This window comes from Barbus barbus (assembly GCF_936440315.1).
Source record: "Barbus barbus genome assembly, chromosome: 36".
In the NCBI taxonomy this organism is placed as follows: Eukaryota; Metazoa; Chordata; class Actinopteri; order Cypriniformes; family Cyprinidae; genus Barbus; species Barbus barbus.
Window position 1 is genome coordinate 22,262,646 of NC_136714.1, and position 17,630 is coordinate 22,280,275.

Sequence of the window (17,630 nt, forward strand, 5' to 3'; positions counted from 1 at the left end):
ATATATATATATATATATATATATATATATATATATATACACATATATATATATATATATATATATATATATATATATATATATATATATATACATATATATATATACATATATATATATAGATAGATAGATAGATAGATAGATAGATATAATATTCTCTGAAGAAAAAAAAAATCTAAACTTATTTTCATTGAATCCACAGAAAGGCTGAAGTATCAGGACTGTCATGGCACACCAGCAGATGCCGAGCTCTCAGAAGGCTTTGATGCTGGAGCTGAAATCCCTGCAGGAGGAGCCAGTGGAAGGTTTCCGCATTACTCTGGTGGAGGAGTCGGACCTCTACAACTGGGAGGTGGCCATCTTTGGCCCTCCGAACACACTTTATGAAGGGGGCTACTTTAAGGTAAGCCTTGTGTGGATTTAAATGATGTTCTTGAATGCTTACCAATAGGGCTGTATACCTTGGAGAACCTGGCGATACGATACATACCTCGATACACAGGTCACGATTCGATACGTACCTCGATACAGAGCTGTCTCGATACGATTTGATACAATGTGACACGATTCGATACCATTCAATAAAAATACATGGGCCAGAGCCAATTAGTTAATGCTGAACACATTTACTCAACAAACAGAACTCTGCATTTTTCTTCAATTTAATGAAGACAAAAGTGCATTATAACAAAGTGCATTTTGCTTAAATATTTGCAACTTTAAGTGCTCTGATTAATTGTACACAAATTGTATTAATCTGGAAATTACCACAAGTCAACATTTAACTTTCCAAGGGTACAGTCTGAGCTCACACAAGCACAAAATCTTCTTCTTATTCTTAACTTCTTATTAAATCTTCTTATAATTCTTTTTTGTGACACCATGTACTGCCATAACATATTTCACTATGAAATCACTTAAAGGTGCCATAGAATGCATTGATACAGTATTTTAAATTGTTCTCTGATATCTACACAGAAGGTATGTGGCTTAGGTAAGGGCAAAAAATCTCCAGAAACAATTTTACATGTCCATTTACAACCCTAGGATTTCTCCCTAGAATGAAACGGTCTGTTATTGGCTTATTTGGCAGGGTCATGAATAATAATGAGCTCTGCTCTGATTGGCTGTTTCACAGTGCTGCTCAATGTTGAGCCCTGCTCTGATTGGCTGTTTCACAGTACAGCTCATCAGCAAGAAGGAAGCACAGGGAGGAAAATATATATTTAAATACTTTCTCTCGCAGTTATATCGTCGGGTAATTATACTGTATATAAAACGCGGGCATCAGGGAGCCGTTATTAATATGCGAGGCATTGAAACTGCTTTTGAACGATCCATCGATCGCGTTATAGTTTCACTTCCAAGAGACGCGATCACACAAACTATGTTTACATTATGGAGCAACAGTACTTACCACACATTTCACAAGATCAGATGCTTGTCAGTGGTGCTCAGGATCTGTAAGTCATTCGCCATCATCCTCATCTCTCCTAACTGAGAGTGAAATCTTATGTACTGTAACAGGCTACCGCTAGCAAGGAGCTAACCATGTCCCTTTAGTGGCTCGCGTTATTTGCTTTCTGTGCCTTTCTGAATACAGACACCAACCCATCCCTGCACTTCACACCCCCTGCACGGCCTGGAACATAACATTTATTTAGTTATTTTCGCTGTTGTCCGCGCTTGTTTATTTACAATACCTGCAGAGCTTCTGATGGTTCGGCCGGCTTAGAACAAGGGCGGGTTTATGCAAATGTTGGGGGCGTAGTGATCCCGACTGTTGCGTCACAGTCGGTGTTATGTTCTGATTCGCGTGTTTTTCAGTGGTCTTTTTTAATCACGAGATTTACATATGAAGGAGGAAACTATGGTGTTTGAGGCTCACTGTATGTCATTTCCATGTACAGAACTGTTATTATTTAAATATGCCAGGGTAAAGACAGTTTTTCATTCTATGGCACCTTTAAATGCTACATCTTGCTTTAACATTTTCCATGAGTTTTTTGAAACTCGCGGGCGCCGCTGCGCCCCCTAATGGCTGGGCGGAGTATCGATACTAAGGGCTAGAATATCGATACTGTATCTTTTTTTATTATATCGGTATGTATCTAAGAATCGATATTTTGAGCACACCCCTACTTACCAATGGACTAGGTTGTTGCGAGTCAGACAAAGCAATTCAAGTCTGCATGATAATATTTCATTCTGAAGTATACCTCACATACTTGTTCTCCCATGTTTTGCACTCTCAAGTTCTTCTTTCCCCGGGTGGTGCATTCCTTATACTCTAGATCTCTATTTTTAGCCCTGACAGATATTAATGACATCTCCATATGAGAGCTAAAAATAGAAGGACAGTGCATTTTAACCATATTCCCTGTAGTCAATTATCAGTGGCGTATTATTAACTGCAATAGTCAGTACTTTCAGTGACGCAGTCCTCAAATTTACCAAAAAAAAAAAAAAAAAAAAATCCTCATCATTCCTTCAAAGTTATATTATTGTATCATAATATGCCACAGGTCAAAGTCTTTGGTGAAGTTTTATGAATTTAAGGTAACAATTTATTATGGCTGATTCATATATAAAAATGCCATTTTTGTTATGTTAAAATTAATTCTTCATGGGAACAGATTTAGATAAATTTACCATCACTTGTTCAGCGGTGAATCATCTGCATGAATGAATGCCATCAGAATTAGAGTTCAAACAGCTGATAAAAACATCACAATAATCTACAAGTAATCCACATGACTACTTCATAAACTTACATCTTGTGAAGTGAAAAGATGCATGCTTATAAGAAAAAAAAAATCCATCAAAGCATTTTAACTTAAAAATTGCCTAACAAGTCCTCTTTCCGTAATATTGCTGCCTCTACATCTACATCTTGGATGTTCTGAGAGTGGGTAAATTCTAATTTGGGTGAACTATTCCTTAAATATAAGAGTAATTTAGAAATTGATTCCCCCATGAGTTTTGGAGAAGGATTACATTTTGGTGAAAACAGTAAAACATTCAATATTTTTAAGTACACAGAAATTACGCTCTTCACTTTTTTAAGTCTTCATGTAATTAATAGCAAGGGGGCAATTAATAGGGGGCAGTCGTGGCCTAATGGATAGAGAGTTGGACTTGTAACCCGAAGGTCGTGGGTTCGAGTCTCAGGTCCGGCAACCGCGACTGAGGTGAGACCCTTGAGCAAGGCACCGAACCCCTCAACTGCTCCCCGGGCGCCGCATTGATGGCAGCCCGCTGCTCCAGGTGTACCTGGATGGGTTAAATGCAGAGAACGTCCCTTTCCCCCTTCCCCTTTGGGGAAGTCGTGGCCTAATGGTTAGAGAGTTGGACTCGTGATCCAAAGGTTGCAGGTTCGAGTCTCCGGCCGGCAGGGATTGTAGGTGGGGGGAGTGAATGTCCAGCGCTCTCTCCACCCTCAATACCACGACTGAGGTGCCCTTGAGCAAGGCACCGAACCCCCAACTGCTCCCCGGGCGCCGCAGCATAAATGGCTGCCCACTGCTCCGGGTGTATGTTCACGGTGTGTGTGTGTTCACTGCTGTGTGTGTGCACGATGGATGGGTTAAATGCAGAGCACGAATTCCGAGTATGGGTCACCATACTTGGCTGAATGTCACTTCACTTCACTTCACTTCAAGTACCTTCATAGTACCTCATAAAGCATAACATCACTTTCTGTCTTCCAAAAAAACATATAACTGAGCAACTAGGTCCCAACAGCATAGTCTGGCTTAAATTTGTAATACAGCTCATAATCATACCTCAAAAATGTTTTGAGGAAGATTATGCTATCTTTCTAAACACAGGCTTGGGTTCCACCCATTAGACAAAGTATTTCAAATGTGCAGCTATCAGGCTTCAGCAAGAAATTGCATGGATATAGATATTGCATCTTTGTTGAATAGCATTTTATAATTTGTTATAGAGCAGTTTTTAGAGCTTCAAAAGCTGTCATTTGTTCCTGTTTGTTTCTAATGATCATTAATGGAGGAAGTTATTAGATTAGGTTTTGGCTTTCTAACACTAAATGCTTTGACTGAGACTCCTATCTTCATTCATGCTGTCACAGTCACGCTGCAGTCTGACTTGAGCACTAGCCAGTTCATGTAGTCTGACACATAATCAGCGGTCAACAGCAGTGGTGAGTAACAGGATTTCCACTCGCAGAGAAGATACAGTCTTAGACTGGACTCATGTTTAAAGCAAAAATGACAATTCTGTCATTCCATACCTGTTGGACTTCTTTATATCATGAAGAATGTGACTAGAGGTTTCAAGTTTAAAAAAACCTTCAAACTACTTTTTATGACTTACGCATTATATAGAGTCATAACTTTGTGAGGAAAAGATTGAAATTTAACTGATCACCGTTACTCACTGCAAATAGTGACATCTGCCATAGCTCTATTTGGTTTATGAGCAATTTCTAAATGGACAAATCTTTTGAGTCGGATCCTTTCAAAGAATTAGTTCATATGGGATTGTAACAACATAAGGGTTACTAATTAATGCCAGAATTTTCATTTTCGACTGAACTATTCCTTTAAAACTGTACTCATGGCCATAGCCACATAACCTATAACTGCTCTCACAACCATTGCAGTTGTTATAACTAAACTCAAAGCCACAATCACTTTCAAAATCGCTATTGTTATAATAACCACAATCACAACACTCAGCACAAAATAGTACTATCAGAACTGCACTGAAGAGAGTGCAGCATTTAACACAGCACTGCACTGTACTGTTTAGTTGAATTGCACTGTTGTCTCAAGCGTGTTTTTTGGCACCACATCAGAAACCTGATGAAGAGTACATGATGTAGAGATTCATGAGGATTATGTTTATATGAACCCTTTTAGTCTGATGTGTCCTTTCCATTTTGGGACCAATTTATAACGGCTTATTTACCAGCTATAATACGGCTCATATGCGAGCTAATAATGCTCAATGTTTCACTCTGCCTCCTTTCCCAGGCCCATATAAAATTTCCTATTGACTACCCCTACTCTCCTCCGACCTTCCGATTCCTCACCAAGATGTGGCATCCAAACATCTATGAGGTGAAAATGCTTGTGTATGCCTGTTTAATGCATGTTTACTGTGCCACCAAACGGATTACAACAGCTTAAAACTTACATTAGTAATTATAACAATGCTGCCATTTTTGCCATTCATGTACATTTCTCTATCCCAGAATGGCGACGTGTGTATTTCCATCCTCCATCCTCCTGTGGATGACCCTCAGAGCGGAGAGCTGCCCTCAGAGCGATGGAACCCCACACAGAATGTCAGGTATTCTGGTGAAAATACCCAGAATTTCACTCAAATAAATGCTGTTCTTTTGAACTTTCTGTTCATTAAAAAATCTAAAAAGAAATGAATGAGCATTTCCAGAAAATTATTAAGCAGCACAACTGTTTTCAATATTGATAATGATAAGAATTTTTTCTTGAGCAGCAAATCAGCATATTAGAATGATTTCTGAAGGATCTTGTGGCACTGAAGACTGGAGTAATGATGCTGAAAATACTTTTTTGCCATCACAGGAATAAATTATATTTTAAAATAATAGAAAGCATTTATTTTAAATCGTATTAATCTTTCACAATATTACTGTTTTACTGTATTTTTGATCAAATAAATGCTACCTTGGTGAGCATGAGAGACTTCTTTAAAAATCATTTCAGAAATCTTACCAACCCCAAACCTTTGATCGGTAGAGTAATGTGTGTGTTTGTCTGTAGAACAATCCTGCTGAGCGTGATCTCACTGCTGAATGAACCCAACACCTTTTCTCCTGCAAACGTGGATGCCTCGGTCATGTTTCGCAAGTGGAGGGACAGCAAAGGCAAGGACAAGGAATATGCAGAGATTATAAGGTACGACCACTTTATCATTTAGGCTAAATGACTTCCATGAAAACACATACTCTGCCATTTCCATCAAATTACATTAAGTTTAACGGTCAATCTGCAGCTTTTTCTCTAACTCTAATCTTCCCTGCGCTATTTGTGCTACAGGCATGAATAATACTTAAAAATATATTTAAACACGCAGCTGTCACATTTGCAACTGTTAAAAGAAGCTGTGAAGCCTTAATTGATTTTCAGAGATCCAGCAACGTGCTAACACAAAACTCACAACTGTAGCAACTGTCAGGGTTCCTACGCGGTTTGGAAAAGTATGGAAAACGAAAGCAGTGTATGGAAAAAATTTTGCATTTCCAGACTTTTTCCCCTATTTAGTTTTTTATAATAGAAAATTAAGAATTTAATGAAAACAAGTTTATTATACAAGAAGCGTTTTCATGGCAGCGGTTTAATGATTCTTTAGTGATTGTCAAACGCGACTGGTGCACTTGGTGCAAGGTGCACTTTTTCATTTTGGGTTTCTTACGATATTCTTAGCACCATATTACATAGCCTCAAGTATCTTCGCAAAAAAAAAATATATATACAGACTTTTATGTGCGCACGAGAAACTAATAAACTTAGCATATACTGAGCTACCAATAGCACCATCAGGCCATATCATGGGTGATTACTTGGGTGCCACAGAGTATGTGTTAAAGAGACCTAAGGCCTTGAAATATGACATACTGCCCTAAGCCACATTTTCAAACTTGGCAAATAGGACAATGCACACAGCCATATTATGCCATCAGCCCATTTCGTGTCTTGGTTTTTCCACTGGGACAGAGGCTAAATTGGACATTAGGCCTTGATATTAGAGGTACTACCATAAGGAAAGCCAAATTTTGAGCAAGTAGATCTCTATTAATTCATGTGCATCCATGCTCTCACTTTATTCATAGCAAGATGGCAGTGATGCACAAAGGAAATGGGTTATATAAAACTAGAAATTGTAATGTGTAAGCATGCAAAAAATTCCCATGCACATGTCAATAGTTTCTCGAGGGCACAAAAAAGTTTCTTGTGTGCATGCAAAGGTGTTTATTTTTATTTTTTAAAATTATTTTAGGGGCAATGAAAAAAACCCTTAAAAAATAAAAATATTTACAGATGACTGTAATATATACTAAATACAGTATAAAGCTGAAAATAGTTCTGTATGAACCATTTGTATTAAAAATTTGCCAAAAATCTACTAAGAGGTTTGGAAATTTGAATCTGGAAAAGTATGGAATTTTGAAATGGAAAATGTGTAGGAACCCTGAACTGTATAGCAACGTTTCAACAGCCACCCAGAACACCTTAGTAATAGCAGCAGCACCCTGGCAACCGCCCAGCACACCCTAGCATTGTGCACAACTTCTATATTATTCAGGAAATGTCAAAATTGAATTATACCCCTAACGTTGGCTAAGATCTAGGTTAAACATTGACTAAGGCCAGATTTTGGCCCAACACACTTTCATTGCACCATCCCACTGAAGTTCAGGACATACTGCTCTGAGTGTCTTTATTTCTCTTGGGCAAGTAAACATTAGTGAAAAATATTGAACTTTTCCCTTATTGACATTCTTTTCTCACAAAAAGAAAAGTCACCAAGGCTACGTTCATTTGACCAAAATACAGTAAAAACATTAATATTGAGAAATATTATTGTGTAAATGAATATTTAACATTGAGAAATATATTAAAATAACCTTTCAGCAGGCATTACTCCAGTCTTTAGTGTCACATGCTTCTTCAGAAACCATTCTAATATTTGATGCATACAAAACATTTCTTATCATGTTGAAAACATTTGTGCTGCTTAATATTTTTGTGAAAAATTTTCACAAAAACTTTTCATTTTTGTGAAAAAAAATTTTTTTCAGGACTTATTTGAAAAAGACAGAATTATTTGACACAGAACATATTGGTAAAATGAAAAATGCTGTCACTTTTGATCAAATGAATGCATCCTTGCTGAAAAAAGTATTAATTTATTATTATTTTTTTTTTTATCTGGTAGCATGTATATATATATATATATATATATATATATATATATATATATATATTAGTGCTGTCAAACGATTAATCGCATCCCAAATAAAAGTTTTTGTTTCCATAATATATGTGTGTTCACTGTGTATATTTATCATGTATATATAAATACACACACATACAGTATATATTTTGAAAATATCTACATATATTATATTAATATAATTTATATTATATACACATCTATTTAATATATAAACAAAATATTTTTCTGAAATACATGCATGTGTGTGTATTTATATATACTTATACTACGGGGCCGTTGAATGCTTGAATCTGATTGGCTGACGAACGTTCTGAGGTGTGCAATTATTTTCAGGGAAACGCACGGCGAACGTAGTTCCAGGCAGCTTTCTTGACCGCATTACAGTTCCATATCACTTCGCATCGTTGTCAGCGCTGCCCTGACGATTTTATCAGTTAGCCTAGTGTAGCAACTTAAAGGCTACACATGACATTTCTCACTAGCGAGGTAATAACAGCGCTGCATCTTAAAGCAGACTTACAGTTTAGAGACGGTGCTTCAGAACACTGTTGAGGGACACACAGAGGTAGCCTAATTCATACAAGCTCTCTCGCTCTCTCTCTCTCTCTCTCTCTCTCTCTCTCTGTTTCTCTTTCTCTGTGTCTCTGTCTCTCTCGCTCTCTTTCTAATAACTTCATTATTAACTGCATTAGTCTGCTATCAACGGCTCAAGCCTCCATTGCCAGCTTTAAAATGACGTTTTGGAACTAGCAAAAGAGTCGTTGGATGAGATGCGGAAGAAATAATCCTACTCACAATAGCGATTTAAGTAGAAAAACCGGACGAATCCCTTGAAATATATAATCTGATCGATGTCTTGAGGTGTGGCAACCGTAGTATAAGCGGAATAATTGACTCCGGACAAAAACTTTTATTTTGGATGCGATTAATTGTTTGACAGCACTAATGTATATATATATAGATAGGTGTTACTTTTGTAGCTGTTCCAAAAAGCCTTAACTGGTTTGCTGACTCTGTCTTTGCATTGTGCACAGGAAGCAGGTGATGTCCACTAAGGCAGATGCAGAGCGAGATGGAGTTAAAGTACCAACGACGCTAGCTGAGTACTGCATCCAGACCAAAGTGCCTTCCCACGACAGTAGCTCTGACCTGCTCTATGACGATCTATATGACGACGACATAGAGGAGGAGGAGGATGACGAAGATGAGGCAGAGGCCAGTGGGATTGGCAGTGAAATGGCCGGGGACTGTTTTGGCGATGAAGACGACTCTGGCAACGAGGAATCTTGACCTCCTTCCACCGTTTCCATGACACTGACCTTTGCCCTCTCGCTACTCTTTACCCTGACAGCCTCATGTTTCGAATTCTCTTTTCCTGTGCTTAAAGCTTTCGTTTTTCACTCTGTTCCAAAAAACTCATTACTTAAGATCTCTGTCCTTTTCAGCACCTCCCCGTTCATAAGTAAAGTTCACTCTGGGTTCACAAAACCAGTCATTTTTAGTAAAGTTTCACATTCCTCCTTCTCCTGCCTCTTAACCTCAGGGCTTTTGGATAATCAGAGCTTGTCAGGCCACCTTAAACATGCTCATTTCAAAATGTTTTGTTAATTGCAACCCTTTTTGAGGGCTAGTTCTCTGTTGTGATTTACTCACCCTCATGTTTCTAGAGAAATTTTGTCAAGCTGTTTTGAGATTTTTGAGCAGATTTTTCCAAAAGTAATAACTAAACAATGCCAGTGTCCAAATACACCTTCTTCCCCTACTATATAGTAGGCAAAAACAGTACATAAGAGGGGGGAAAAAATGAGAGAAAAAAGTCAGAATTGTGAGATGTGAACAAAAAACTCAATTTCGAGATAAAATTTTTTTGGAGGTTTGAATTCGTAATGACCCTTCGCAAAGAGCTTGATTGATAGGCGATCTGACCAATCATAACGCCGAAACCGCCAGCTTGTCCGACTAACAAATCAGACAGGAGTACATTAACTTTGGTGGACTTAAACTTGATGTCTTTCCGCGGTTGGAATAAAATAAGTTCTGATGTTCATTCATGTTTATTTCATGCTATAACTAGTAAAGAGGAAGAGACACTTTAAAGAGCCACAAAATGGTATTGTTTGAATTTCTTTAAAAAAAAAAAAAAGACACATTTTGATAGCGGAGACCTTGTTTCATACCAGAAATAACCTGCTTTGTCTTGTCTTTTGGAGTTTTGTCAGTTTCCTCTTTTCTCCGCGATGTATTTTTGAACATGAACATGATGTGTAGTGTCAGAGCGGCATGGCTTGTCAGACAAAGCAACATTAACTAAGGAGGCCAGGTTTTTGCGAAGGGTCAATTGCAAGAATAAAAAAATTGTGAGATAAGAAGTTGCAATTGCCTTTTTTATTATTTATTATATGGCGGAAACAAAAGAAAGACTAGCCACACAGATTTGCAATGATATGAGGGTGAGTAAATAAATGATAAAACTTTAATTTTTTTTCTAACTAACCCTTGAACCCACCCATGAGCTAGTAAAATCACCAACAAATGAATGTTTTGTTCATTTCCAAGTTACAGTTTCTTTAGAACTGGCTTTACAGTATAGGGCTTCACCGATTCCACTATATGTACCTAAGATCCCACTTAGAACGGTAAGTATTTAAGGGTGGGAAAATGGAGAATGAATAGACTGTTTCCTTCTCATAAAAATTGAATTTCGTCGTTTTGACCAGCCATCCACATCAGCAGGGTCACCTTCACAACTACATACTCTTATGTGCAGCTCATACCCCAAATTACCTGAGATTTTTGAGCCATTAAATCACGGTGTCAGATTATATGGCACATGAAGGTGCTTTCAAGTGCTCAGCGACACTAGCATTAAAACTACTTCTAGCACACCTTCATTTCGCTGACCCAGAAACTATGATGAGACTGTTTAAGTCACTAAGATGATGTCCCACGTTCAGCCCCTAATATTCCATCCACCAATTTTGTCTGAAGGTAATTATACTGTTATGCTTTTAAATGTACACATACTCTTGGTAAGTGATCACGTATGAGTGTCTGAGCAGCTGTACCAAACCGTTTCCGTTTCTCACTGATTTTGACCGAAAACCTTGGGAGTTTTTTTTTTTTAAGTATGGGGTTTGAGATCAGTGATCTTATGCTTTTTTGCATTGGCAACGGTGCCGTCGTGGGCCGTAGCTTTCAAGAGCATGCTTGTGTGTTTTAATGTGTTTTATATGATGTGTCAATCATCTGATGAGGCACGCGAATCCCTAAGGTCTCTTTAATGGGGGTGGAAGCGTAGACGTTTATGCACATGGGGTCTCAGGTACACCTTTATTCCCACAAACCAGCCAAGGACACAGATGCTGATTCCTGGTCCTACGAAACCCCTCCGGAAGGGAGTGTGGATGTGAGGATCGTGAGGAAACGGTGCTCTCGTACTCTTCCGAGCATCATGAACTCACTGAACTATCTAGAACTATCGTTCCCGGCTCAATCGCTCCCTTAAACGTTTGGACTATGGGCCGAAAGGGCTCAACAGGGACGATTAAAATCAATTAAAACGGACTGGATTTTACACATTCAGCAAGAGACTCGGTGTATTGCACCCCTGTGCACAGCAAAACAACCAAGTTAATTTCAAAAAGTGTCGTGGCGTTAGTCAACAGTGGATTTGTCTTGAAGGATTTTATTATTTGTGTGTCATGAGTGTGTTTTTAATGTTTCATTCATGATTTTTTTGTTTTTCATATACTATTCTTTGACAGGATTTGTGGTCCTGAGTCAGATCAAAACATCCGAAGTCATTATTTGCTCTAAGTTCGATGCATTTCCTTTCTCTTGTAATGTTGTTAAAGGGAACATCATTTATCATTCTAAATATTCACATACGGAAGAATGGAGAACAGTAAGAATGACTAAATCGATACCTATTTCTATTCTAAACATAAGTATTTGAGTTTGAGGGGGGTGGGGGGTGTCCAGTATGATCATTTTAAGACTGCTTGTATGATCACAATGCAATTCATTTTTGTTTGTGTGTATGTACAGGAGTTAATGCTCCTTAGCAATTAAACCATTAGACAAGGCATTTAGAGGTTCTTTCAGTTCATGATGGTGTTGTTATCGTTGACTAAAACTATTAACCATTCTCAAACCATTAGGTGACAAATTTAAACAATATTTTTGAATTTTTTAAACTTAAACTTAAGTACTAAAATGACTAACTGAAATAAAATAAATGAAAACCATTTAGAAAATATTTAAAAAGAAACTAATAAAATGACAAAGCACTTTAACTCAAATTTAAATGAAAAATATAAAATTATAGCTCATTCTAAATATTAATAAAAACTACAATAGAATATAAATAATACAAACAATCATTGATTCTTAAACAGTGTTTCTCATTTACTGGTTTCATTATAGTTAATTTAGGACAATCTGGATGATACAGGATTCATAGCAAAACAACTATTTTTGATAATCTATATAGGCTTCTCAAAGTTATTTTCTGTGGTAATTAACAGTATGCCACAGATGGAGATTTAGAGGTTTTGCATTCGTCTTAACATTTTAACTACTTGGAAGCATCCTATTTAATTTAATTCAAATTAAATTCATTTTAGCAAAAAGGACGAAAGTCAAATGTCTATTCCCACAGTCAAATTTCATACAGCACATCAAGTCCTCCTTTAAACCGTCATCAACTCTGTCAGTGTCTAAATGTCAAAACCAAGTGTAAATGTTACTGTTTGCCCTGTGTTTCTAGATACTGCTGTGCTGCTGTAAGTGTGTCCTGTAAATCCTGGTATTTTGCCAGCTTGCAGGCTTCCTCTAGTTTGGCCCAGCGGTAATCCTGGTGTTCGTCTGAGAGAACGACCTGTGTGTTTGGGTCACGCAGCTCAGCCAACCAATAGAGGACCTCTTTGTCCTTTCCTCTGACCTGATAGTGCAACCTCTGCAGGAATCCATCTACCACACGCAGGTGATCTTTACCTAAACCCGCTTCCTCCTGTGTCTCTCTCAAGGCGGTGGTGAAGTCGTCCTCTCCAGGGTCAACATGACCTTATGGGGGGAGGATAATGTTATTCTTTCAGTAAAATTACTAAGAAATTGAAGATATCCACATGTCTTTAACTGATTTGCTGCTGACAGGTCATGTGACTTATCTACCAGTATTTGTGGCATTTATTTTAATTACATTTAGTTTATAAATGCTCTTTTTCTGCATGTAGAAATAAGTATTACGTTGAAAATAAGCCATAATATTCTTTTAAATGGGCAGGACTAAAGTGGTTGAAAAAGAAATTGAGAGTTAAATGAGTTGAATACAGGAAAAGCATCATAAGAAGCTGTGAGCTGCACCTTTGGGTGGTGTCCAGTGATGTTCCCCGTAGGACGTCTGCAGCAGCAGGAACTCTATATTCTCAGATGGAGGCTTCTGGACCAAACGTCGAAAAATGACAAATCCACATGCCCGCACTGCCATAACCTGGAAATATACAGCCTAGTAAAGCACATGCAGCTCATCATATAACAGGTTTTACTTAGAGATCGACCGATATATCGATTTACCGATATTTTTCCCGATATTTAAGCATTTTTCCATAATCGAATATCGGTTTTGTAATATCGGATTCCCCGATAAACACCGCCATCTTGTGGACGTTTTCAGAATTGCGCGCAGGATCGCAATTGCAGCGCATCTGAGGGGAGACGAGACAGCAACGGCGTGCAGGTACTTGATTTGCTGTAGTTAGTAAACTATTTAATATTACAGGCATTAATGCACAAATTAGATGTATTACATAAATGCCTGATATATAGTTTAAATGCAACTTGGCTCTAAGAAATATGATAAATAAGATACTCTGTCAAGCCCTGTCCCTTTAAAGATAGGCTATAACTTTGCCTGAAATAACACAGCCATGAATTAGCACATGGTGGAAATAAAAGCGCTGAATTTAATTCTCTCTGTGGTCTATTAGTCTCGTGAAGTCGGAGTCACATAGATAATCCGTCGAGTCCTCTCCCAATAAAGACGTAACTTTGCATGAATTAAATAATACAGCCATGAATGATTGCATGTTGGAAAGAAAAGCATTGAATGTAATTCTCTCTCTGTTGTCTATATGCTCATCATTATTCTCGTGAAGCCGCTTTCATATTGCAGTTCACTCAGCGGTTGATGCTCAAGAAATGCTCAGCACGGCCACCGCATGTAACTTTTAACAAGATTCACTTTTTTGAAGCACCCTAAATTGTATTAACACTTACTATATAACCATTATTTCGTTTATAAACATCTAAATTAATACAACTCTATGGAAATTAATAATTTATTATCTCCGCGATCGATCGCAGTTTGAGTAGCCTATAGTTCTGTGTAAAGGCATATAAACCGCGCTGTCAGCAGCATAATTTAGAGCATGCCAGTTGAGAAATGCAATAAAATACAATGCTTGTTATACTCCAATATTCCAGAGAATATTATTCCGTGAATTAACATTATCCAGTGAATTATTCTTCACTCTTTATCCTATTAAACAGCTTATAAACCTACTAAAACTGTAGTTAAAAATGAAGTTGATATGACTCCTTTCCTTTATTTTCTCCATTTGAAAACATTAGACTTTCTATGTTCATTTTGCTTACTGCTAATATTAGTGTTGCTGCTAAAGCTTTTTATAAATAAAATGTTTTTTATTGTTGTAATACGAAGATTAAATTGAACATGACAGGGCTCTAGACTGCGACCAAAATGGTAATTGTTTGCGAGTTAAAATTTGACGTGGTCGCATTTGTACGAGTGCCAGGTCTGCGCTACTCCAAAGCGTCTGCTTCATACAGCGCGCGCTGCCAGCCGCAGCACATTATAGCAGGAGTCAGATTTCACTGATCACGTGAAGAGAGGTGCTATCAGCACGAGCGCTTAGTGGGTAGAGCCTGGTTCATACTCGCCGCGTCAGCACGAGCGTGAAGGTGCGCGTCGCGGATGGAGCGCAACGGATGGATTTGTTTTCAAACTAAAGTAAAAGACCGCTTCTTAAACCAGAGAAGGTGAATGTGGTGGTATTCTTGTAGAAAAAACTCCTGTCAGCTACAGCCAGTTTAGTTTTACTTTTCTTTTTGTTTTCGTTTTGAGAAGCTTGTTATCTTTGCTGTTTACCTCAGGTTATGCTATGGAGGCTTTCCTTAATTAAAAAAATATATATATTAATATTTATTTGCTTCCTCAGAGTTTGCTAAACATTCTGTAATATACTAGGTATATAGTACAGCATGTGGTGTGTCCTATGCCATGCCTCGTCTTATTCGTTTTTGTTGATAAATGTTATGTAAGAGTTTGTCATTGTCAACGTACTGTTTTATTGTTGTTGCGCTTTTTAATTAAGAATAACAATGAATCCATCTTTTGTTTTAGTCTTAAAAAGTTAAAGGTGTATAGATATAAGCAAAACAGACAATGATCTTTTCTTGTAAAATGTGACACCAAGATCGCAAATTTGAAAGTAAAAAGCGCACGAAAAAAGGAATTCCTGTTCACAAAATTTAAATCACAAATAATACAGATGAAAAAGAACAAGTTGAATGTTGAAAACTTTCGTTACCATATAACTATAAACTATGATAAAAGTTCATCAGCATGCAAATGTTGTAGCAAAAACAAAAAACAAATTGCAACCAAATTATGTGCTCGTGCGCAAAAGTGAGATCAGTGGGAAGAATGAGTCTAGAGCCCTGCCTGAAAGACTGCTAATTCTCCAAAAAAAATTTGTTAAGATGACTGAAAGGAGGAAAAACCAAAGTGAAGTATGGACTTACTTCACGCAGTCATTTATTTACTTTATAACAGTAAATAAATATCGGTTCTGCATATCGGTTATCGGGCACATAGACATGCAAATAATTGGTATCGGTATCGGTTCTAAAAAATCAATATCGGTCGATCACTAGTTTTACTGTGCTTTTGTAAAAAAAAAAAAAAAAAAAAGTGAATGATAATTGTGTCAAATACAAACAAATGCTTAAGTCTTCAGTAAATACATACATAATTTGAAATGCTTGGAAAGGCATATATGATATATAATAATTAAAATATCTTGTATAATTAAATATATTTTATTCCGTTTTTAAAATAGATAAATCCTATTTTGTATACAATTTAAATTTTTTATTACTTTTTAATATTTTAGCAACAGTTTTTCAGTGTTTAAAGATGTGTTGCAATGGTTAAGAAGGCCTGTGGTTTATATAATTTTGTACAAATATATGTCATATTTATTTGGAGAATATTTTGTTTCATATTTTTATTTCGTTTTTAATAATATAAAGCGTCTGGCAAAGTACATGCAACTGTAGAGGTTAAACTATGCTTTCTAAAAAGACATAAAATATCATATGCCATGTGCAAAATACCTGAAACGACTATTTTTTTACTTTTTATTTGCAGAAACCCTGACAGTAAAGGCTGGTCTTAGCAGCTCGGTCTGTTTGCTGGTTTTAAAGACAGTTTAGGAACACAACTTGCAAACCAGCTGGTTTAAGAGGGTTTTCAAACAGGAAATGTCTTTTGAATGCGTTGTTTAAATACAATTTGTTGGTTGGAAATACTAATGAAAGATAACGCTAGCAGGCTATCACCATTCATTAGCTGCTCTTAAGCTATAGCTTAAGATGAAATCATTTCACTTACGTCTAGCCGGTAATGATTCAATGTTCCTTTTTGTTTAGAACAGATGCGACATAAACTGGCACATTAATAAACGAATAGCACATGAAAAAGAGCGTAGTATGCAGGTTACTTTCTGTTTTGACGGCGCAGCTGCGTAACTGCTGCGCAAAGATGATGTTGAAGAGTACGCAGTGATAGTCGCTCTCTGATTGGTTGCTTCAATGTAATTTAAATAATAGGAGTCCATCCACTTTATTGTTTGTTATAACAGATGGGTTGGACTTGGAATGTAAAAAAAAAAAAATGTAGTTACATATAATTGTTTTGGAATATGGTATCACGCGTAATCCTGATGGATAGATGGGCAAATTGCAATCATATGCAATGTTGATATGTAAAGTTAGAAGTCTCATTTTAAAACTTTAAATGACTGAAAATATATTTTGATACAAGTGATAAATACTGGAGCATTTTGTCTTTAGTAAACTTATTTAATTCGTGACAGAAGGCCTATCCGATTTATCTTATTATAATTGACTTTTTAGTATTATATTTGTAATTGCTTTAATATAGAAAATACTGTTTTATATACAATTGTTAAATATTAATTCTGTATATTTTATACTATTTGTAACTCGTTGGTTTATAAATTGCTTGTTTATATAATCTTATACAAACACTGGGTAGCTAGACATATGAATTATGTGACTTCTGTTTGAGGTTTATGTAATTTTACAGCATATATGTAAAGGGTATGTATATGTATACAACCTTTTTACAGTATATATCAGAAAGCATATTATATATATTGCATAATTCAAAATTAAAAACTAAATTCTTTGATACGTTGAACATAAGCGAAGATTATTTTTCTTATATTAACATTTAAGAAGATATAGAAAATATTTTGAAGAATGTGTGTATCCAAACAGTTTCTGGTCCCCATTGACTTCATTGATAGTATTTTTATATTTCCATACATGGAAGT

General features: G+C 36.7%; 2 protein-coding genes across 2 annotated transcripts in view; one reads left to right on the forward strand and one right to left on the reverse strand.

The window, feature by feature from the left end:
- LOC306856198 (ubiquitin-conjugating enzyme E2 R2) overlaps positions 1 to 12,058 on the forward strand; it is a 13,277-nt gene extending 1,219 nt beyond the window's left edge. The window contains exons 2-6 of the mRNA XM_079395297.1: positions 203 to 403; positions 5,001 to 5,087; positions 5,222 to 5,319; positions 5,772 to 5,906; positions 9,003 to 12,058. Coding sequence (XP_079251423.1) covers positions 227 to 403; positions 5,001 to 5,087; positions 5,222 to 5,319; positions 5,772 to 5,906; positions 9,003 to 9,258 — 753 coding nt within the window. The 5' untranslated portion in view covers positions 203 to 226 and the 3' untranslated portion in view covers positions 9,259 to 12,058. The remainder of the gene's footprint in view (positions 1 to 202; positions 404 to 5,000; positions 5,088 to 5,221; positions 5,320 to 5,771; positions 5,907 to 9,002) is intronic.
- On the reverse strand, positions 11,713 to 16,835 carry nudt2 (nudix (nucleoside diphosphate linked moiety X)-type motif 2). Its single transcript, XM_079395298.1, has 3 exons — positions 16,664 to 16,835; positions 13,333 to 13,459; positions 11,713 to 13,032 (listed from the first exon to the last, which is right to left on the reverse strand). Exons 2-3 carry the CDS (start codon positions 13,454 to 13,456, stop codon positions 12,713 to 12,715), a joined length of 444 nt encoding a protein of 147 aa, XP_079251424.1. The 5' UTR covers positions 13,457 to 13,459; positions 16,664 to 16,835; the 3' UTR covers positions 11,713 to 12,712.
- Between the last annotated feature and the right edge of the window lie 795 nt (positions 16,836 to 17,630).

What these genes read in the sequence shown, in the direction of transcription:
- nudt2 (XM_079395298.1), bottom strand. Translation starts at nt 13,456, where the DNA reads ATGGCAGTGCGGGCATGTGGATTTGTCATTTTTCGACGTTTGGTCCAG. An exon ending in TCACTGGACACCACCCAAAG is followed by an intron (nt 13,033 to 13,332) that starts GTGCAGCTCACA and finishes TCCCCCCATAAG; the next exon opens with GTCATGTTGACCCTGGAGAG.